The 23888-nt window shown below is 44.3% G+C and overlaps 2 protein-coding genes and 1 pseudogene across 3 annotated transcripts in view; all 3 read left to right on the top strand.

Annotated features, from left to right (window-relative positions):
• Nucleotides 1–23888, top strand: part of LOC127665124 (uncharacterized) — a 565077-nt gene that overhangs the window by 221602 nt on the left and 319587 nt on the right. The window contains exon 7 of the mRNA XM_052157542.1: nucleotides 241–458. Within this exon, the coding sequence (XP_052013502.1) occupies nucleotides 241–458 (218 nt within the window). The remainder of the gene's footprint in view (nucleotides 1–240; nucleotides 459–23888) is intronic.
• The window catches only part of LOC127665123 (ankyrin repeat domain-containing protein 26-like), a 484272-nt gene that overhangs the window by 159690 nt on the left and 300694 nt on the right, over nucleotides 1–23888 (top strand). The gene's annotated exons all lie outside the window — the stretch shown is intronic.
• LOC127665132 (nuclear ubiquitous casein and cyclin-dependent kinase substrate 1-like) lies at nucleotides 4619–10218 on the top strand (annotated as a pseudogene).

Raw genomic sequence — 23888 nt, forward strand, 5'->3', positions numbered from 1 at the left:
GAATTAACTCTGACTCTGACCTTTGGAGTTATCTTGAAGTAATCTGCAGTCAAACTGCCTTTGACAGTTTCTTAGTTTACCTAAATCCCTGCTGGTGAATGCTCTGATATATATAAATGTGAAACAAGTTCTTTTATAGGACATTCCATTTACTCTTGTGACCATTTAAAAAGAAAAGTCTTTTTAAAATGCATTTCGGGAACAAAAGTGATATGTACATGATGGATTTGTCTTTTTTAGTGCTAACAAGAGGAAAGTGAAGCTGCAGGAAGACATTGCTACAATAGTTGCAGAGGAAGAGCTACTTACACACTCACACACTGGGGCTGTGCACATCCAAGAGGAAACTAGTGTTTCAGGTCCTCATCACCATGATGGATTTGGAATGAGTGGAAATGTTACTCCAAGTTTGGGGACATCACATTGCCAGCAGAGAGGGAGAGCTTTCAGAAAGAAAGGTCAACATAGGTTACCAAGGTTGGTCACATTTTCCATTGTCTCTAGACCCTCCCTTTCTGACAGAACTACTTTCAGGTCTATCTGTTGAATTACAAGACCTCTGCACATAAGGGTGAAATCAATCTATGTTATTAAGGAGAGGAAACATTTTAACCTCCCTCTCTCTGTGCTGGTCTTACCTTTTATTTTTACTTATTTTCTTTCCCCGTCCCTTTCATATTAAGTTTTTGAGTTGTTTTCAGTTTTCAATCATGTTATCCACTTCCCCAACTCCTACTATATCCATCCCCACTTTTCTACCTACCTGTGGCTTAACAGTGGAAGCCTACATCCACACAGAGCTCTGGGCCACTGGGCAAGGCAGACACAAGGAGTTGGGCTGCAGGTGTGCCCATGGAACCAACAGGCATGCATCAGGCTATGAGAAGCTGTAGGACCCTGCTCTGGGGCTGGGGAAGGGCAGCCTGTATGTTCACCTGGGGTTGCTGGCAGGGCAGAGTTCATAGATCCCAGGCCTCACAGAGGTCAAGGAAGGCCTTGCAGAGGCCAGGGAATACAGGTTCTCAGTCTTGGACACTGCAGACAAGACTGAATGTCTCAAAAGAGATGAGAACAGAGTGGGGGCCCGCTGGACCGGGTCGGGACCACTGGACTAGGTCTGGCCCAGGGCTTAAGCGAAAATAGGGAATAAAGTAACTTCAGGTTCTTCCTGCAGGGACGAATGTCCTTGACTAGCTTGGGCAGGCAGCATGGCTTGGTGATGACCTTGGCTAGAAGACAGAGAAGTTCCACTGCAGGAGGCTAGAAACAGCTCTTGAGAAGGAGACCTGCTCCATGGCTCCATCATAGTGGGTCCAGATGAGAAGAGGTAGTCCATAGGTTTAGAGCATTTATTGTGGGCAGAGAGTTCTGATAAGTGAAAAATAGAGGCTGGTCATGGCGAGAGGGGGAAGGGAGATGAGCCTAAGAGGGCAATGGAGAGAGACAAGAATACAGCAGAGAATATGAGAGGGAGGAGGGGGAAGCAACCCCTTTTATACTTTGGGAAGGACCATACCTTGCTGTTGTGAGGTATCTGTGTGGGAAGAGTCTAGACAGAACACCAGGAGCTAAGGGAAATGCCCTACATAACTTATGGCCACAGAATTATGGACTTGAGGACACTGTGTCAGGAGGCTAGTGTCTTGGAGCATGGCCAATGGCTTAGCTTCCCTTGCAGAATTATCTGCAGGATCTCTAAAGTTTAAGTCTCGCACAACCAGAAAACAGGCTGCCTTTCATGGTCCCACACCCCCCAACTTAGAGTCCTCTAAGAAAATTCCATCAAGTTCAGTTTCTGATGTCCACTCACATGCATATAATGACACATGACCACATCCCCATTACCCTCTCCAACTCCCCCTTCTTCCTCAGCCTATCCACTCCCATCTTCATAACCTTCTTCATAATCCACTTAGTCCATCTATTCTTGCTCATACATGCATGTGTATCAAGACATATACAATTACTAAATACTCCCAGATTCTCTTAAGTTGTTCATCTGTCTGTCTGTCTGTCTATTTCATTTTTTTGAACATGGTTCCTCATTGTAGCCCAGGCTGTCCTGGAACTCACTGTGTAGACCAGGCTATAGGTAGAACGCAGAGATCCACCTGTCTCTGCCTCTTCAATGCTAAGACTAATCTTTAAAGGAGTGCACCATATGTCACTTCCTGGCTACAGTTCTGGGAGATCTTATTTTTTTACATACATTATAAATTGGTCCAAGAAATGTAAAAATATTGCTATGTTTTACATTCACTTATAGTAAATTAAATTTAAATTCACTAAATTTAGAAATTAAATTTTAGAAAACAATTTCCACTTTTATCTAAAATTATGGAATAAAATATTTCTCTTATTTTAAATACCTATTCTTTGAAAGATTAATGCATATATAAAATGTATCACAATCATATCCACCTCTCACTGCCCTCTCCCGCACAGCCCATATCACATCTCTCTACCAACTTCATGTCCTCCTTTTAAAAATAAAGGCCTTTCATGGAAGGGAAACTCATGAAACATAAAATTATGTATCTTTTTGAAGGGTTCATTTTGTTCTGTTTTCCTGACATAGTTCTCAGGCTAGCCTCAAACTTTGATTTTCCTGACTCAGCTTCCTAAGCTCTGGGGTCACAGTCCAGTGCTGCTATCCCAGGCTGAATTAACTGTCTCAAAGCCAGCATCCAGCAAGAATCAGCTCAGCCATGCTCTTGCATAACTTTCCCCTCCATTAAGTGCCCATCCCCTGCAGTAGACCCCACCAGTCTGCTCTCTCTCTCTCTCTCTCTCTCTCTCTCTCTCTCTCTCTCTCTCTCTCTCTCTCTGTTAATTTGCTATTCTAGATGATCCCTTCCTACACCCAAAAACACACCTGTGGCCTGGATTGTCGACTTTCTGGCCGACCTCTACAGATCTTTTCGGCTGGACCTGGGGTCTGAGGACCTGAAAGAATGTTGTGACTACAGTCTGGTGCTGCAGACGATCTTACTTCAGTTTCAGTACTTTTTATACAGGAATGAAACAAAGAAAGCTATGACCTAAGAAAGGTTGTCTGAGTTCAGAAAAACCTGATCAGAAAAACATATAAATAAATGCCAATGCTAGTAAGCACATGCTAAATATCAACAGAGCTGCCCTTTCTCAGAACTTTCTCAGGACAGAGCCATCTAAACACAATTGTCTAGCACATACTGTTGATCATATCTGGGAAGTCACACAAGCAAGGCAGAAGGCCATATGCAGACTCTGGGCACAGAGACCAGATTGGGTTCAGTAGCTATGATCGGATGTCCAACAAGAATAAACATGTCATACAGATCAAATGTAAATGTTTATCACAGGAGACATGAAACCAACTCTGAGAACACTGCAGGAAACCAAGTGCAGCTGAAGTAAAAGCCCTCTGCCTCTCCCCTGCAGCCTCTCACAGTTCCCCAGACACCATTCACCATGGGTTGTTCTTTTGGCTGTGTTCCGACACTAGATAATGCTTTTAAGGTTCAGCCTTGTTGGAATACCTGTCAGAGCTTAGGGGAAAAAAAGCTGTTTTGTTGTTGTAGTTTGTTTTTTAAGTTAGGGTTTTGTGTAGCCCAAGCTAGCCTCTGACGCCATATGTAACTAAGGATGACTTTGAACTCTGATCCTCTTGCCTAAAGCTCCCAAGTGCCAGGCTGCACCACCACACTGGGTCTGTGCAGTGCTGGGCATTGAATCCAGGACTTCATGCACACTAGGTAGGCGCCCACACATGGAGCTTCACCCCTTCTTGTGCACTCTTCCTGATGGCTGGAAGAGCGCCTCTCTGTGGGTGGTGCACACTGCTTGGCTCCATTCACCCTTCACCCACTATGAAGATGGTTTCCCGTCCATGTACTTGCTGTGTGTGTTACATGTGTATGTATGTACTTGTTCAGTGCCTGTGCACATGCATACACATGTGTGCGTGCAGAGGACACAGGCTGACATATGTCTTCCTTACCCACTTTAGTTTCCACTGACCGGAAGCTCACTGATTCTGCTTCTCCTGGTATCTGCTTGCCTCTCTCTCCTCAGCACCAGTATTACGTGCTCGTGCTGCTGAACCCAGGCTACAAACATCGCTGAGCTCAGCCTTTTACTTAGGTTCTGGGGATCTGAACTCAGGCCTGGCAAGCCCTTTACTGACTGAGCCGTGCTCCCAGCCCTTTACTGACTGAGCTGTGCTCCCAGCCCTTTACTGACTGAGCCGTGCTCCCAGCCCTTTACTGACTGAGCAGTGCTCCCAGCCCTTTACTGACTGAGCCGTGCTCCCAGCCCTTTATCAACTGAGCCGTGCTCCCAGTCCTTTATCAACTGAGCGGTGCTCCCAGTCCCTTGTGTTTGTTTCTGTTTCTTTCTGACTGAATCTTAGACAGGTTGTGTTCTCACCGGGCAAGTTGTAGCACAGAAACACTTAGGCACCACACAAGTTTGTGGACACATATTTCTAGGGAGCAAAGATCTGATCTTGGGAAAACACCACAGGCCTTTCGCTCCTCATTAACATACAGTGGGCAAAGGGGGTGCATGAAATAAGTCCTGCAGTTCCCATTACACAGAGTAGCTTAAAAGCAGATGACCCGGGGGCTCCGGGAGCTGGCTCTCGGGGCAGAGACATGGCCCGGGGCCCCGGCCAGCTAGGTGGGCCTCGTCCGGACACTGTCATCATGCCCAAGAGAGGAAAGCGGCTCAAGTTCCGGGCCCACGACGCCTGCTCGGGCCGAGTGACCGTGGCGGACTATGCCAACTCGGATCCGGCGGTGGTCAGGTCTGGTCGGGTCAAGAAAGCCGTGGCCAACGCTGTTCAACAGGAAGTAAAATCTCTTTGTGGCTTGGAAGTGTCCCAGGTTCCTGCGGAGGAGGCTCTCTCCGGGGTGGGTGAGCCCTGTGACATCCTGGACAGCAATGAAGAGATGGACGCCCAGGAGGAAAGCACTCAGGAAAGATCAGGCTCCAGAAAAAAGAAAAGCAAGAGACACAAAGAAGACAGTGAAGATGAAAAAGATGATCATAAAAATGTACACCAGCAACGGCAGGCAGCATCTAAAGCAGCTTCTAAGCAGAGAGAGATGCTCTTGGAAGATGTTGGCAGTGAGGAAGAGCCAGAAGAAGATGATGAGGCGCCATTCCAGGAGAAAGATTCTGGCAGCGATGAAGATTTCCTAATGGAAGACGACGATGATAGTGATTATGGCAGTTCAAAAAAGAAAAACAAAAAGATGGTTAAGAAGTCCAAACCTGAGAGAAAAGAAAATGCCCAAACCCAGACTAAAGGCTACAGTGACACCGAGTCCAGAGAAAGGCAAAGGGAAAGTGGGTCGCCCCACAGCATCAAAGACATCGAAGGAGAAAACTCCTCCCAAAGAAGAGGATGAGGAAGCAGAAAGCCCTCCAGAAAAGAAGACGTCTGCGAGCCCCCCACTCGAGAAGTCTGGGGACGAAGGCTCTGAAGATGAAGCCGCTTCCGGGGAAGATTAAAAGTGATATTTGGGGAGAGGTTGTATTAGAAACAGAAAAGGAAACCTCCGTAGGACACGGTTTGGGCTGTGGCTCGACTCCTGGGCTTTCAGTGCTATTTCATTTGTCTAGAATAATGTTTTCCTCTCTATCATCTATCTCTTCTCTCTCAAACCCATTGTATGCTTACGTGTTTAAGTTGCCATTTTGTCTCAGTCTTTTCTTTGCCAATCCCCTCCCCCTACAAAAGCCATGTCAATTAATCACTGGATTGTGTTTTTAATGGAGGGAAGGAATGCCATGGCTGCAAAGCAATAAGATTTGAGGTGAACGCTATGGAAACGGCTTTTTGCTAAAGAACAGCATCTTGAACAGTAATCAAAAACAAAAAACTAAAAAGGTTTTAATTAAATAATTGTTCTTTTTTTTCCTGTACTTTTGACAGACAAGTTGTTATTTAACATGAGCTTATATGTTTAAACTGTAAATGTCAAAAAGAATCATGACTCTTAAATTTGTACTAGTGACACAGCAGTCGGGAGGCGAACATGAATTCTGGATTGTTAACTCAGTACTCAGATTATTTCCTTGGGTGTGGAGGGAATGGTGTTCCTGGAACTTAGTATATTTGTTATTCTCAAAGAGATTCAGAGCCATTGGTTCTTTTGTCTTCATAATGATCTTTTTTTTTTTTAAAGTGGGCCACCAGAATCAGTCTTAATTTCATATTTCTTTCATGTTTTCATTGATTCAAGTTTTTAAAATACATCCTGTTTTAGGGTAAAGTTTTTACCAATGATCAAAAATTAAAAAGAGATTTCTTTGAATTTCAATGACAAGATGAGTCTACACCTCACAGTGCATTTTTTCGCAGGCTGATGATGTTAAAAGTTTTAAGCAAATAAAGTTGGAGTTAGTGTGAAGCTCAGATACAAAAGATTGAGATTTATCCTTTATGAATACAAATAATTGAAATGAGGACCCATGAACCATACTATTTTTATTTGGGGATAGAAACAGTTGTTTCCTTTTGATATTTAAATCTTTCCTTCATAGTAACAGGATAATGACATAGCCTCACACCTTCCTCCTCCTTCTGCTTCCATACTGTGGGCTTGTTTGCATCTTAGTTGGTCTGGCCCCTCCCTTCTATTCATGTTTCTTTTTAAAGCAAGAGCCTGAGCCCCAATGGGATGAGCAAACTGTATTTTAGGGTGCCTATGTGCCATTGATAACAGTCTAGATACCTTAGCAAAGCATCAAGGACAGATCATCTATAGGTTTGATCCTCCACATTCAGGTCTCATTCTCCAGTAGACCAGATGCAAAGATTAGGGGTCCTATTATGCTACTAAATTAAAGATTTAGTGGAGTAATTTCTGTATATTTTTCTGCACTTAAGCTAAATTTGCTTCCTCAGTATTCTGCTTTTGTGTTTTTTAAGTGACATGTTTGTCTCAGACGATGTCATTTTCTTAATAGGTGTTCGTAAGACAAAGGGTTATTTAAGAAATATTTTTACTCTGGTTTTTAAGACACTTTAAAGAACATTTTTAGATCTGCTTTAAAATAAATAAATGAATAAATAAAGCACCTAGTGGCAGAGAGTTATTTCAACCCTGCACTGCTAATGATAGAGTTTTAACATGGCCAAAAATAGAAACTTGAACATAAGTAGTTGGATTGCTGTGGTCTGTAGTGGGATGCAGCACTGTGATCTGTGTCGTGGATATGACAGAGGATTCTGTCTGCTGTGGTGGGCGTGCTTGCTCAGGAACCCGCCCTTGAGGAAAGAAGAGACTCCCATTTCCACCAGGCATCTCTCCCTTTTAGGGGTTTATAACTCAGTCTTACATTCCTAGTGACATCTGGGCTTTTTTTAGGTTATGTTTCATGAAAATTTGTGGGTAGGGTCTCTTTCAACTTAAGCCTCAATTTTTTTTAACAGTGTCTTTAATAATCTGCACTAGCATCTCTGATTTTATCTACCTATTGAGAAATAATACTATCTTTTAGGTTACTTGTGTAAAAGGTGTGTCTGATTGGACTTGTTTAGAATCCCTTTTAAAACCAACTCATTAGATTGAAGATATATTTTCTAATTCTCAAGTGATCACACAGGCTCTAAGTGACCTTTATTTTCACTTTTTTTAGTGGTTTATAACACTCTGGTCTTCCTTCAAATCCCATGCATGCAAACAGGAAGACATTTAATGTGACTCAACTGGAAACAGGTGCTCAGCAGTTAGGTGTAATGATGGCACGAGGGTGTGTTCATAATGCCTGGCCCTTGGCACCTCCATGCCTTCCTCTCCCTTTTCTTTCCTTTTCTTTCGAGTGTGCCTACAGTGAAGCGGCAGTGTATTAACTGTCTTGATTTGCAGTGCTCCGGAATGGGATGTTCATTAGAAGGTGCTTGTCTGTTGGAAGCTCGGCTAGATTTACCTCTTTAATAGATGTAGCAGTTCAGCTAACACTACATTCTAGTTCTCCGGGCCCTGGGTAAAGCCATGTCTCCCTCCATGTTGTGTAGCCTCCATGTTGCCCAGTGGCGACTTACTGCTGCTTTTAGCCCTCCACCGCTGATGGGGTTTGGGAGAGAGGACCCGAAGGGTCTATTTAAAGATCTGCTGAAACACGTAACTGCTTTCAGTACCTCCCTCTCCATATCCACCTTACAAAGGGAAAGTTGTGGAATGAGTGCTTCTTTTTCTAGGGTAGTGAGAGTCCTTAGACCTTACCGGAAACCCCAGTATTTTGAGTGCCCCAGGCTGGCCTTCAACTTGATACTTGACTGATCTTAAACTCATGGCTTTTTGTTTTCAAAATAACTGATTTTTTTCCCCTGTCTTCAATGCTTATATATGGTACTAGTTCAGATAGCATTTTCTTCCACATAAAAATCAGTGGAATTTGAGGTTATGATCTAGAAGGACTTTTGATGAATATACTCAGCTGATCTTGACCTTTTTTTGAGGCCTGGCTTCACTTTGTGGTCTTTCTGAAAGTCTTTTTTCTCCCACCCCTCACTCACACACTGCTGGGATTAATGCCACCATGATAGGTGACACTTTTTAAAATGGACTTTTTTTATTTTTATGTCCAGGAACATGTAGGTGGCAGGTTAGAGAGGGAAATAGTGTAAACAAAACTCAGGTTTAGGGGCCCCTGCCAGACCAGACTTGAATAAAAGAAAACAAAGCTTTGTTGCTGCTGTGAATCAGTGCCTGCTTGGACAGTTCTCTTTACCAGTAGCCCCAGAAGCTACACAAGAAACAGTCCCACCTGTGACTGGGTAGGAAGAAATGCAGGCTCAGTACTTCACGGTGTGCAGATGGAGGTCAGGAACAAGCCAAAGGGGAGGGGAAGTTAAAGCCACTGGTCGCTCTTAGGGTAGAATATTGTCATTTTCTCTCTGGAGGAAGCTGCTGAGTTACTTGAAGATGGGGAAGGTGTTTTGTTTTTGTAGTGCGATGTCAAACTGTCAATAGCCATGTTGCTATTTGAACCTCCTTTTCCCTTTGTCTTAGAAAAGAAAATACATGATTCTGAATTCTGAATATCAAATCCATAGATTATACTTTTGTTCAAAGCCTAATTCACAGTGGTGTGATTGTGCTAACCACTAGGAGGATCCCATATGCCTACCTGTTACCATGCCAATGCAGAATGACCTGGTGACATCTGAGCATGCTCCGTGACTGTAGAGCATCACAGTTGGGTGGATACTTTGTATATTGGGAGAGGGGGGTTTTCTAGATCATGGGAGAGGGTAAATTGATTTGGGGGGGTGTTGTTTTTGTTTAATTGGTTGGTTTGGGGTTTTTTTGTTTGGTTGGATTTTGCTTTTTATGGAGGGTTGGGAAGTATAGTACTCAGTTATGCCCTAAAAATAACATGTATAAAACCCTGAAGTGTGATGTGGGTATGTGTGAGTGTGTGTTTGTAAATGTCTGGCAATTAAACCTTTGTCATTCTGGAAGTTAGTGAATTTATTTCCTTTTCCTCTGGAAGTATTTGTTACAAGATTTGTAAATAAGAGCTCTACATAGTCCGTGTACCATGAACATATTGCAGCAAACCTTTTATGCTTCATTCCTGCAAGGCATAAGACTTTGCCAGGTTGCCCAGCTGCCACAATCAGTTTGTCTTCATTCACCTTTTAGACTTAATTTGCCAGTTCTAAAAATTCCCAGTCTTCCTCCATTTTAGTCTTCAATCTTTCATGTTCTGAGCAGAAAGGGTCAGGAAGCTAGCCTAAACTGTCTTAGGCCATGGCTAAGAGCCTGGCATCCTTTTCTTCATACTGCAGTGTGGCTTGATACATGGTTAGACAACAGAGGGTTGGGCATTCTTGCAATACCTTAGCAGTGCTGAAATCTGCAGCATGGTACTAAGGAAGCTAAAGTTTGAATGTAACCACTTTATTTAAAGGTTTTTTTTTTTAATTTAAATGAAACTGAGTTGAAATGAACATGATTTTGTTGACCACGTTCATGAATTATAGATGCAATGTGCATTGGTAGACTCATGTGATGGTCTGATGTGATACTTCATTTCCTACATTTACATATCCTGGTATGTACGCATTTGCATAAACAACAGCAACAACAAACTCCTGCCTTGTTCCGATTGAAGGATTTCCAGGACTGCTATCTGCTCCTGAACTTTGTTTTAAGTATGTGTATCCTTTGCTTGTATTTTGTATTAAGAAATAAGGAAAAGAACCCTTTATTGTTGCGCATGTTGGTACTGTCCCCTTTATTTTTTTCTTCTCTTGGGGACATAAGCAAGTTATTCTTTTTCTGTATCTTTTTCTTTTCTTTTGTAAACCTTTTGGTTTGGTTTGTTTAAAAATGGCTTTATGAAAGGGCTTTTGTAACCCAAAAAAAAAAAAGAAAGAAAGAAAAAAAAGCAGATGACCCAGGCTGGACAGATGGCTCAGCGGTTAAGAGCACTGACTGCTCTTCCAGAGGTCCTGAGTTCAATTCCCAGAAACCACATGGTGGCTCACAACCATCTGTAATGGGATCTGTTGCCTGCTGATGGTGTGTCTGAAGACAAATACAATGTACTCACATGCATAAAATAAATCTTTAAAAAAAAAAACCTACGAAATAACAGGAAAAAAAGAAAGGAAGGAAAAAAGAAAAAGAAAGAAAGAATATAATCTGAAGGCAGAGTGCTATGGAGCCACTAGGGGCATCTTGGAGGATGCTGGGAAGCTGAGTCAGCAGTTAAGAGGACTTCCAGGGGACCCAGTTGGTTCCCAGCATCCATTTTGTATGCTCCCAACAGCCTATAACTCCAATTCCAGGGGATCCACTGCCTCTGGCCTCTTTGGGCACCTGCTCTCCCATGCACATAGACAGACATATCACACAAAAAATTACAAAGTATCTTTGAAGCCATGTTGCCCAAGTGAGGCTGTATGAAGCAGAAGAGGCAGGACACATGTGCCCGCCTAACCCCACCCCCCACCCCCAGTGCATCAGCACATCTGACCCAGTGCAGCCCGGTGTCTGGCATGTGCTGCAGGGGAAAGCCAGGAGCAAGTGAGCACTAGAGCTAAGGGTTGCGAGTCTCTTCCTTGCAGTTCCCGATTCTGCAGTTTCTACAGTGAACTGTTGAGGCAGTGACTGAAGGGTCTCACCAGCTCAGAGCAGGGCCACCCGCAAACCAGGGCCCAGCCAGGTGCACGCTCTGATCAGAAAAGCTGGCTACATTGAAATACTTTTAAACAAACTAAGTCAAGCTTGGGAAACAGCCAAGTGGTTAAAGGATTTGTCATGCAAGCCTGAGAGCCAGAGTTGTAGTTCACAATCTGGGGTTTGGATCCCCAAATCATGCATAAATATTAGGTCAGTGTGGTGACCTCTAATTCCAACCTCAGAAGGTGACAGGTCCCAGCTAGCAAGACTAGCCACATCAGTGAGCTCTGGGTTTGATTGGGAGATCCTGCCTCAATGAATAAGGTGGCTATGGATGGGGGATAGTTCTTCACATTAACCTCAGCCTCCACACACACATGAACCATGTATATGTGCATAGTGTATGCCCACACATATAAAACACACACACATGCACACTCTCTCACCTTTACACACATATACATGCACACGCTCACACATCTTTACACACATACATGCACACACATGTGTGCACACTCACACAATTCAGGCCTTGTTGCTTATTCCTCAGACTCGGGGCTTAGCTGATCTGGGCTCTACAAGTGCCTTAATTCCCCAGACTAGAGAACATAAGCTTGCATGTATGTATACATACATGTGTGACTGTGTATGGACAGGCCTGTATGCAGAGTGCCCTCATGACTGCAAGGAACACATGAGTTTGCACAAGCATATGTGCATATGTGTGCATGCATGTGTGAATGCTTCATACCTCCTTTATAACTACAGGGAACTGATTCTGCTCCAGGTTTTTTGAGGTAACACTTGGTCTTTGCCCTTCTGACTGGAACTATAAACACATGTACACATATGTGCATGCACCAGGTACAGATAAATCCAGGGAATCAGACACACCTAGGCATGTACACAAAGAGACACAAATGCACACACAAAACCTTTCACTACTTAACTGTGATGTGACCGGGTACCACAGAACTAACCATAAAATTCCATAGCTCCAAAGCTGCACTTCACCACCCATGGTGACCTCCACTGAGTCAGGACCTAAGCAGACAGTGGAACCCTGTGTCTCAGCTGCTCCTTAGTGGTGCCAGGTTTTTCTGGCAGAAGGGAGAGACACAGCTGGGCAAGATGAATGGCTGGGGACTTGGCCCAGTTGGGGAACATTCAGGTAGCTGCTCAAGGTGGTGGCAGATGGGACCAGCTCTACGACCCTCATCCTGCCCCATACCCATAGGGGTCCTGAACCTGGCTCTGCTCTGTGACCTCCTGATATGGGAGGAAAGCTGGGAGGTCGCTCTTTCCATCTCAGTGCATAGATTGCCCCAGAAGCTGCTGTGTACCGGCTTCTCTGCCTCTAAGCCAGTCACTGTGCCTGGTGAACCTCTAACCTGCCTCCTTGGGAGGTTTGCAGCTCTGTCCCCTCTATTCCTTCAGAACCTGGCTCTCTAGCCCTGGACACTTCTCCTAGGCCATTTCACTGTGCAGCACATGTAACACACAGCTCTGTCCTATACCCTCAAATCCAAGAGCTGGGACGACCTAGAGATGACCAGGTCCTTAGCTATGTGACCAGATGGGATCCTCATGAAAAAGTGAGGTCTGGTTTGTGGATGGGTTCTGCATGTGCTGTGCATCCTGGTAGCTCCCAATCCCTCTCTGAACCCTGTACTGTCTGCCATAGGGTGATTTCTCATGAAGATCCCCACTAGATTCAGGCTCCTTCCTGCCTCCCCCTGCCCAGGCTCTGTAGAGTGTCCAACCCTTGTTTGCATCCATGGATGGCCAGTCCACTGTGCAGCCCCTGTGCAGTCAAGACCACACAACAGCAAGAACAGAGGTGGGCGGTGTTCTACCTGAGGCTTCAGCAAGCCTGGTCCCTGTCCTGCTGCACTCAGCATGGGCCACAGACATGCAGGATGGTGGTGGGACTGTGTGTGTGTGTGTGTGTGTGTGTGTGTGAGAGAGAGAGAGAGAGAGAGAGAGAGAGAGAGAGAGAGAGAGAGAGAGAGAGCACATGCACATGCACACACATGCACAGGAGCGCTGAGGGCGTGTCCACATCGCTCCCTCTCACCCAATTCCATTGGACACTGGATGTATCCTGTCATGTTCCTTTCTTTCTCACACAATCAGTGAGCAAGACAATATTCACATTGCTGTGGGCATGTTGCTTGGGTTTTGGTTTGGCTTTATTTTATTTTATTTTTTCCCCAAGTCAGGGTTTCTCTGTATAGCCCTGGCTGTCCTGGAACTCACTCTGTAGACCAGGCTGTCCTTAAACTCAGAAATCTGCCTGCCTCTGCCTCCCAAGTATTGGGATTAAAGGCTGTGCCACCACTGCCCAGCCTGGTTTGGTTTTATTTTAGATAGGGTCTCACTCTGTAGCCCAGGCTGGTCTGGAACTCCCTATGTATTCTGAGAACCCTGCCAGAAACAGCAGGCCAGCTCCCCACGACTAAGAACTGGGGCTCACAGCTGGACAGAAACTTTGCATTCTGCCCTGGATTTCCTGGGGAGGATAGGTATGGAAAAGGCCTAAAGGGAAGCACCCTGCCTAGGGTGAGGCCAGAGAGGGAAGTGACTACAAAAAAGACAATGCCCTGAAATACCACAAATACCTCAAGGTGAGCAGGACCAGGCCAAATGCAGAGACAACCTCCCCATTCGAGTTGACTAATAATTTTAAATGTTGCCCAGGGTAACCAATCACAGTCGTCCAACTCAGGTGACCTCAGAACTCCCCGCCAAAATGCTCAAAAAAGGGTGTGCTTTGTGAGCTCAGAGTCTCCTCATGCCTGCATGTACACTGGAACAATAAACCTCTTGAAGATTGCAGCGATTCCGGTCTCTGTGGCCTTATTGAGTGGGGGTCTTCCAAGAGACTCTTACAGTATCTCAAGCTAACTTCTAACTTAAAAGCAATCCTCCTGTGCTGGGTTTACAGGCATGCGCCACCACACTGGTCAAATCACTGTTTTATGGATGTGTCAGACTTCCAGAGCCTAGAAATGTAACAGCAGTCAATTGGCAAGCTGCTCCCCTCCCTTTCCTCCTCCTCCCTCTCCCTCTTCCTCCTCCCCTCCCCTTCCCCCTCCTCCCTCTCCCTCCTCTTCCTCCTCCCTTTCCTCTTCTCCCTCTCCCTCCTCCCCCTCCGCTGCCTTTCCCCTTACCCCCCAAAGAACAGGACCTGTGTTGTTGGGAGTCTGTAGTTACAGAAGATACTCCAGTCTGAGATTCAAGACACTTCTAGGACAGAATTGGCCTAACTTACTTAGCTGAAGATGGTGGGGACAGGGGCTGTGGGAGAGAGGACAGAGGAAAGGCTTGAATGCCTCGGAGAGAGTTGGGGTTTTGCTGTGTGTTCTGGGGAGTCATCCCAGCAGGGGAGGGACAGCCAGAGATGGACACATCTCTCCCCATACTTTGCCAGTCTCCGCAACTTGGAAACCACAAGTTCCCTGGTGGTGGGAAGAGCAAAATTGACACTTAAAATAAAGCAAGCCCCAGGGCGCCCATTCTGTCCCACAAGGAGGTAGATCCACCACTGGGGGAAGGCTGGAAGGAAGCTCATAGAGAAGGCCCTGTGGATGCTGGTGTAGCCAGGAGCCTCCCACAGGTGGGCCAGCTCCCTGCTCTGCTCTTGTGGGTAGAAATTGAGCCTCCTCCTCATCAAGGGGGCTGAGCTGTTCCTGGTTAGCCCTGTGCTGTGGACTCAGTTTCCCTGCTATATCGGGGATTATTCAATCAAGCCAACCCCTTCCTACCCTTTGTGTGTGTGTGTTTTATCTGTTACTTGTTTTAAGGCATTTTTGTTTATGTAGATGTGTGTGTGCACACAGGCTCTGCTCATGTGTAGGCAGAGCACAGCCAGGGGTTGGGTCTCTCTACCAGGTGGGTCCAGGTATTAAACTCAGTGGATAGACTCGGATGGCAAGCACCTCTATCCCTTGAGCCATCTGGCCAGCCCTCACCGTGCCTTCCTGATCTACGATGCGTGCTGGTTTGTCCTGTTCGCAGGAATCACCCATGTGTTCATGCCTGTCGTATGTCATTCTCTTCCCTGCAAGATCACAGTGCATGTGACCAACAAGGCATTGGATCTGTCCAGGGTCACATGCGGGTTCAGCTGCCCCATATCCCTCCAAAGGGAATCCCTTCTTGCCAGCAGGGTGAAGAGGAAGTGATTGGAATAGACACTGGTTTTTTCCAGAAGGTTCTGAGGCTCTTAGTACTGGAGACAGAAGAACAGGTAGGAGTTAGATAGTAAGGCCAGAGGAGGTGGCCGGCCATGTATGTGAAGGACTTAAGTCTGTCAGAGACTGTGGAGGGGGACCTGAAACCAAGGGCATCCAACTGGCGAGTGAGAGGAGGGCTTTTGCCTACAGAAGCTTGGGGCATGGTGTGTGTCAGACAATGAGCCTGAGGCCCTTGATGCCTGCTCTACATACAGGTGTAGCTCCTTTTAGGGGATCTTTTAAAACACATGGCCTGGTAGAAGAGGGAGGCAGTCCACAGCTTATAGGATGTAGGGGACGTGGCAGAGGCTGGAATCCTCTGCTGCTGCTGCTCTTAACAAGCTGGGGCTGACATCATAGTACAGCTGGGTCTCTTTGATGTTGCCCTGGCTAAGCTGGCCTTGAGCTTGTAGGAGCCTCCTCCCTCTGCTTCCAAAATGATAGTGAGATTGCAGGAGTGAGACACCACACCTCCCTTATGTATATGTATATGTGAACATGTATATGTATATGATATATATATGTATACATTTATGTGTACAAATATGCATATGCACAGGATTTTATATACATATGCACATATAAAATTATATACATATAATTGTATATAATTGAGCTGCACTGGTCAGCGGGTTGTTGACATTGCTTTGTTTTTCTCCTGGGTTGACACTGTAATAATATTGCCTGTTTGTTTTCTCTGCAGGCATGTGAGAACCTGGTGTTTTTACTCTCACCCCTCCCTGACCTCCTTCCGGTCTTCCCAACAGGGTGCGTCCCACTCTTAGATTAAGCAAGCGCTCGCTGTTTGTGCTGTGCCTGGGGAAATGTCAACTTCCCATTTCTTCTACAGATTTTTTTCTTGGTGTTAATTATTGCCTTGGCTTTCGAAAACAATTTTATTTTAATGTTTGTGTGTTTGCCTCTGTGTGTCTGAGAACCACGTGCATGCAATGTGAGTGGAAGCCAGAAGAGGGCGCTGGATCCCCAGGTACTGTAGTTCCCGACAGTCATGAGCCACTGCTCTGCAGGTGCTGGGAAAGCAAGCCCAGGCTTTGAGTTCTGGCTTGAGGTGGGGTCAGTATTTTGGTACTAGTCTGAGCTGGCCTTGCTGTGATGGTTAATACTGTTAACTTAATTGGACTGAAAATTGCTGATCAGGTTAGCAAAGGAAGCACTCTAGATGTGTACATGAGGGCGTTTCCACAGAGGACTAAGGTGGGGAGTCTGTCCCTGAATGTGGTGGGCAGCTCTATTCCAGCCTGGGAGCCAGAGGGAAAAGGGGCGGGGCAAGGAGGAAAGCCCACAGTGTTGACTCCTTCCCTCCGCTCCCTTCTCTCCTTTCTTTGTTACTCGCCCTTCCTACTTCTGACCACCAAGACTTGAGCCCCTCCCTGTCCTGATGAACTGAAACCTCTGGAACCAAGACTGCCACATCAATCATCAATCAAGAAAGCGCCTCACAGACTCGCCTAGTGGGCCATCTGGTAGAGGCATTTTTCCCAACAGAGGTTCCTATTCTCAGGTGTGCTTACTTGCTTCAGCCTGATAAAACCCTAACTAGAGCACCTCGATCCTGACTTATCAGACACCTTCACACACAGTAAGGGCTCACAAAACAGTGAGCCACCATTTCTCAGTCGCATATCTGGGCCACAGAGAGTTTGTTTGATCCTGACTGGAGTAAAAGTAGTTGCAGCAATCCTCAAACTATAGGTGGAGTCTAGTCCTGCTCCTCACTGGACACAGCGTTACTCAGGGAGCGCCCTGTTCACTGTGGCAGGCAGTGAACATCTGCAAGAGGCCCAGTTACTCATGCAGCCCCTGCCCACTCTGTTGCCACAGGCTCAAAGCCAAGCTTCCCATGGGTAGAGCAGACTGCTGGCAGTGTGCACAGCAAAGAATGACTGAAGGATGGTTTAATTCCTCACACCCAACCCCCAATATTGTAGCTTGAGGCTGCTAAGGAGACACATTGACAAACGAGGAAATTGGTGATAGTGTGTGCTGCGGACCTGAGTTTGCACAGTAAGGACCTGCCTCTGTCCTCTGTGGTCTCCAAGAGCCATGGAGGTAGTTGACTGAAGAATCCAGCCTGTCAAAGATGCGCCAGAGATGTAGTTGTGTTTGCAAAGAAATCTCTGGTGTGTGATAAAAAGCTAGAAAGAACAGAGAGACTGAAATTGAAATATGGACTGGCTACTTGCAAAACACAATGTTTAAAAAGAGGTGGTAACAGCTGTTTAAATTCCAGAGCATGGAATCATGTGTGCTGTCTTACTGATGGGCTGACTGTGCGAGGCTCTGGTGGGAAACAGGATAACTGCATGCGGACCAGGTTTCCAACTTAGTACAAATAGCAGGTGACCCAGAGAGGGCTCAGAGATGGGCCTCAAGGAGTGGGAGAGGGTGAGAATAAACACCCTGGGCCCTGGTGTGCTGACAACCCGCAGCCCCTTCCCTGCCTTGCACCTGCCAAGACACTTCCTCTCTGAATGCAGGATCAGAGATAATGCCTTTCATGAGGTTAGAGAGAGGGACCCTGCACAGGTCTATTTTTAAGGCGAGAGGGGCGTGGCAGGACATCCAGACTGAGACAAAAAGCAAGAAGAAGCAAGAGAGAAGTCAAATAGAAATCAGCAGAGCATCTAGTCACAGCCCACCACCCCAGTAACCCTGTGTACCAAACACCCCGGAACGTCGAGGCTTAGTACAACAACCTTATATTAGTATTTTGTTTGGTTCTTGGAATTTTTGAGACAGACTCTCACTAATTAGCTGACGCTAGCTTCAAACTTATGATCCATCTGCCTCGGCCTCCTGAGTATGGACAAGGCATGAGCGACCATACCCAGCAAACAACTATTCATTATCTTTTGGAGGGAACGTGGGTGGCTGAGGGAAGTCCTGTGTGAGCCAGTGACCCTGGGGACTGTTGTGAAGTTTATCCCTAGGGGAGTCACCGCAGCCCACCCCTGAGCAGTCAGCTTGGCCACTGATGTGGAGGATCTTGGCAATATGAGGGGGTGTGAGCCAGGGTTGCATGCTAGGCCCCACTGTGGTGAAATCAAGATCAGAGGGAATGGAACTGGGACATAAGGCAATGGGAGGTGACAAGGCAAAGGGCAGAACTCTGCGAGCTGAATGAGCACCCTTATGAGAGGTCCCAGTGAACTCCGGACACCCTTCACTCCCACGAGGCTGTAGAGAGGAGGAGCCATCTGTGGGTCAAGCCCTCACCAGACTTAGTCTGCCAAGACTCTAACCCTGACAGACTTCCAGACTGAGAACATGCCTTGCTGGTGTGTCACAACCTAGTCTGTGGGACTGTGCTGTGGCAACTCCAGTCCCTCGTCCACGCCCTATCTCCCAGCAGCTCTTCAAGGCTCTGCAGGGCTATGTACTTCCTTTTCCACTGGGGTCAGAGAAGGCAGCCCAGCTAGATGAACAGATCCCAAGTATAGAACTCACGTTTTGGAATAGACCCCACTCCAGTTGTTTAGGACCTACAAAAAGACCAAGCTGCACATCTGCTACATATGTGTAGGGAGGCCCAGGTCCTGTGTGTTTAAGTTCTTTGGTTCATGGTTCAGTCTCTGAGATCCCCAAAGGTCCACATTAGTTGAATTGTTGATATTACTATCCTCTTAATACTTCCTATTCTTTCTGAAGAGGCCCCAAGCTCCTTTCACTAATTGGCTGTGGGCATCTGTGTGTGTCAGTTGGCTGTTGGAGCCGTATAATGCACAGCCATGCTAGATTCTAGCCTGCAAGCATAACAGAGTATCATTAATAGTGTCAGGGTGTGGTGCTTGTAAATGAGATGCATTTCCAGTTGGGCTGGTTATTGGTTGGCTGTTCTCTCAATCTCTGCTCTATCCACAGTCCCTCTACTTCTTGGAAAAAGGACAAGTTTTCTCTCAGAAGTTTTGTGTGTTGGTTGGTGTCCCTATTGCCAGACTGGAGATCCTGCCTGGCCACAGGAGGCAGCCTCCTAAGACTCTATATCCTAAATGTTTGAGTCACTGCTAAGGGCACCCCCACTGTTTTTGGGCTCTTCCCCTATCCCATTTCTTTGTCTCTCCTGGAGATCCATCCTACCTTCCCACTACCCAGTAATTTGCATTTTACAGTAATTCTTATAGCAATCCTGACACCCCCCATCCCCCTCCACATTCCTCAACACACCAACCCCCTCTCTCCTTCAATTATGCTCTCCCACAATGTTCCCTCCTTCCATCTACCTTCCACCACTACTCCATTCTTCCTTCCAAGTGAGTCTCAAGCATCCTTGTTTGTGCCCTCCTTCTGTCTAGCCTCTTTGGATTTGTGGAATGCAGCATGAGTGTCCTTCATTTTATGGCTAATATTCAATTATGAGTGTATACATACTGTTCATATACATTTGCAACTGGGTACCTCACTCAGGATGATATTCTCAAGAACCATCTATCCCTGAAAAATTTAAAATGTATTTGTTTTTCATGTCTGAATAGTATTTCATTGTTTAATTACCACATATTTTTTTGTCCATTCTTAAGTTGAGGAACACCTAGGTTCTATCCAGTCTCTGAAGATCTTGGGGCCTCTTCAGAAAGAATAGGAAGAATGATTGTAGCCCATAAGGGGATAGTAATACCAATAATTCAACTAAGGTAGACTTTTGGGGATCTCAGAGACTGAACTATCAACCAAAGAACTTAAACAGACAGCACCTGGGCCTCCCTACACTTATTTATTTCAAATAAAATTGGCATGAATACAGCCGAGCAAATGTCTTTGTGGAATGCTGAAACATGTTTGGGTATATGACTAGAAGCAGTAAATTTGGGTCTTGAGGTATTCCCAGTTTTGGACAAACTACCAAACTGGTTTCCAGAGTGGTTGTACCAGTTTGCAATCCCACCTGCAATGGAGAAATGTTACTCTTGCTCCACATCCTTGCCAGCATGTGCTAGCTCTTGAATACTTTTTACCTCAGCCATTCTGACAGATGTAAGATGGAATCTCAGAGTTGTTTGCATTTGCTTTTCCCTGATGTCTAAAATGCTAAACATTTCTGTAAGTGCTGCTTGATCATTTGAGATTCCTCTAATGACAATCTCATTAGCTCTGTATCCCATTGTTTTAAATTTTAGTACTTGTATTGTTGGGGTTTAACTTCTTGAGTCCTTTACAAATTTTCAATATTAGCCTTCTGTCAGATTAAGTTTGGTGAAAATCTTTCTGAATCTGTAGCCTGCCATTTGTCCTAGTGTCAGTTTACCTTGCCTTAAAAGAGCTTTGTAGTTTCATGCGATCCCGTTTATCAATTTTTGATGTTAGAGCATGAGCCACTGGTGTTCTGTGTAAGAAATTGTCCCCTGTGTCAATACTTTCAAGGTTATTTCCTACTTTTTCTACTATGACATTTGGCATATCCAGATTTATCTTGTGGTTCTTGATCCACTTGGACTTGAGTTTTGTGCATGGTGATTATTATGGATGTATTTTGATTTTTGAACATGTAGACCTCCATTTAGACCAGTACCATTAGTGAAAGACGCATAATATATTTCATTTTATGATTTTGGCATCATTATCAGAAATCAAGTCTCCATAGGTTTGTGCATTTTTTTCTAAGTCTTTGATTAGATACCATGTAGCCACGCTTTTGTTTCTATACCAACGCCAGGCAGTTTTAACCTTATTGCTCTGCAGCACAGTTTGAGGTCAGAGATAGTGATTTCTCCTGAAGTTACTTTATTTTTCAGGATTGTGTTGTCTATCCTGAATTTATTATTTTCCACATGGAGTTGAGATTTGCTCTTTCAAGTTCCATAAAAATGGGATTTTTGATGAGAATTGCATTGAACCTGAAGACTGCTTGGTAAATTATCCATTTTCACAACATTAAAATTACCTATCCATTAGCATGGGAGATTCTTTTATCTTCTGATACCTTCTTCCATTTCTTTCTACAGGCACTTGAATTTCTTGCCATACTGATATTTAACTTGCTTTATTAGAGTTACATCAAGATATTTTATATTTTTGTGGCTAGCACAAAGGGTGTGTTTCTTAATTTTTTTTTCTTGGCCCATTTACTCATTGTATAAAGGAAGACTACTGATTGCTTTGAGTTTATGCTGTATCCATCTAATTTGCTGAAGGTGTTTGTCCACAGGGGGTGTTCTCTGGTAGAATTTTGGGGGTCAATTATGTTTAGAATCATATTATCCAGAAATAGGAATACTTTGACTTTTTCCTTTCCTGTTGTTAATTGCATTGATCTCCTTTAATTGTCTTATTTGTTATGGCTTGTACTTGAAGTACTATATTGAATTGGTAAGGAAAGAGTGAGCAGCTTTTTCATGTCACTGATTTTCGTCTAATTGCTTTAAGTTTCTCTCCCTTTAGCCTGATGTTGGCTACTGAGTTATTGTATATTTCTTTGAGAATGTTTAGCTATGTGCAATGTATCCCTGATATTCCTAATACTTTTTAAATGAAGGAATGTTGTATTTTGTGAAAGGCTTTTTCAGTATCTGATGGGATTATCATGCCATATTTTTTCTTGCAGTTTGTTCATATCATGGTTTAACTTGGTTGAATCTGTACTTTTTGGCTAATATCCACTTATGGATAGTATGCATGTCCTTTTGGGTCCAAGTTACCTCATACAGCATATTTTCTAGTTCCATTCATTTGCATGCAAATTCATGATGTCCTCATTTGTATTAACTGAATAGTATTCAAATGTGTAAATGAACAATATTTTCTGAATCCATTCTTTGGTTGAGGGGCATCTGTTTTTTATAGCCTCTGACTATTACAAATAAGTCTGCTTTGAACACAGTAGAGTATGTGCCCTCGTGGTATGGTGGGGAGTCCTTTGGGTACATTGCCAAGGGTGGTATAGCTGGGTCATCAGGTGGAGCTACTTCCTGTTTTCTGAGGAATCACCAGATTGATTTCCAGAGTAGTTGTGCCAGTTTGCAATCCCACCAGCAATGGACAAGTGTTCCTCTTTCTCTACATCCTTCCCAGCATATGCTGTCACTTGAACTGTTAATCTTAGCCATCCTGATTAGAATGAGGTAAAATCTCATGGTCACTTTGATTTAAACTTTGCTGAAAAAAATAGTGATATTAACCTCATGGTATTGTTACAGGTACAGAGAAATCAATCAACGGAATCTAATTGAAGACCCAGAAGAAAACGCATAGACTTATGGACACTTGATCTTTGATAAGCAAACAAACAAAAAAACATACAGTGGAAAAAAGAAAATATCTACAATAAAATGTGCTGGTCTAACTACTAGTCTGTATGTAGGAGTCCAAATATATATCCATATTTATCACCTTGCAAAAAGCTCTAGTGCAAGTGGATCAAGGTCCTCAACATCAAATCAGACACACTGAGCCTAAGAGAAAGTGGAAAAGAGCCTCAAACTCATTGGCACAGGGGGAAAATTCCAGAACAGAACACCAATGGCTTAGGTTCTAAGATCAACATTTGATAAATGGACCTCATGAAACTGAAAAGGTTCTGTAAGGCAAAAGATGACATCATTAGCACAAATCAGCAACCTACAAATTGGGAAAATTCTTCACTAACTCTACATCCTACTGGAGGCTAATATACAAAATATATGAAGAACTTGACAAATTAATCTTCAAAATCCCAAATAACCTAATTAAATAGGTGGCACATAGCTAAACAAATTCACAACAGAGGAACCTTGAAAGGCAAAGAAGCACTTAAAAGTATTCAAAGTCCTTTGTTATCGGGAATTGAGATGTTGATGTTAAGTGAAACCTGAGGAATGATATTCCTTGAATCATCACAAGATACCCTGGATATTACAAGGGAAGATAAATTAATTAGGCAGACTAAAGAAGTGCCATCCTTACTATAGCATTCTAAGCATTACTATAGCATCCTAGAATAGCATTTTTATAGCATTCTTACTATTTTTTAAGCACATATTTGTCATAAACATGTATGCATCAAATAAATCTTCACCATATCAAAACCATTAGTTTGGAAAGAAAAACCTGCATGCTACTCATGGTTCTACATTATTAGATATATGGACAAAAATAGTACACAAGTGATGTGTTTCCTAGTGATTCATAGTATTGGGACTTCCATAAATTATTCCCATGACTTGCTGTCTGTTGGGGAGATGCTCTCCTGTCTTTCTTTGCCATCATCATCAGTTCACAATTAATGTTCATGTTGTAGAGGGCCAAAAATTTAAAACTCTGCTGCAAGTGTCTATACTTCTGTGCTCTTACTCACCTGAAATAAGCTTTCCTTCCCATGGCATATGGAGATGTGGAATAATTATTTTTATACTGTTATATGTGTTGCCAAAATATCCACTTTCTGTGTATAATGTCTCTCAAGAAAAGCATCCGAGGAACACTTCTGTCAGAAATGTTGCAAACATTTGGTAAAGCATTTTCCATTCTTTACAGGCAAATACAGAATATGTGGCATACTCTTGAATTTGAACGAAGTTCTAATTTGCCA

This window comes from Apodemus sylvaticus, chromosome 14 (assembly GCF_947179515.1).
Source record: "Apodemus sylvaticus chromosome 14, mApoSyl1.1, whole genome shotgun sequence".
In the NCBI taxonomy this organism is placed as follows: Eukaryota; Metazoa; Chordata; class Mammalia; order Rodentia; family Muridae; genus Apodemus; species Apodemus sylvaticus.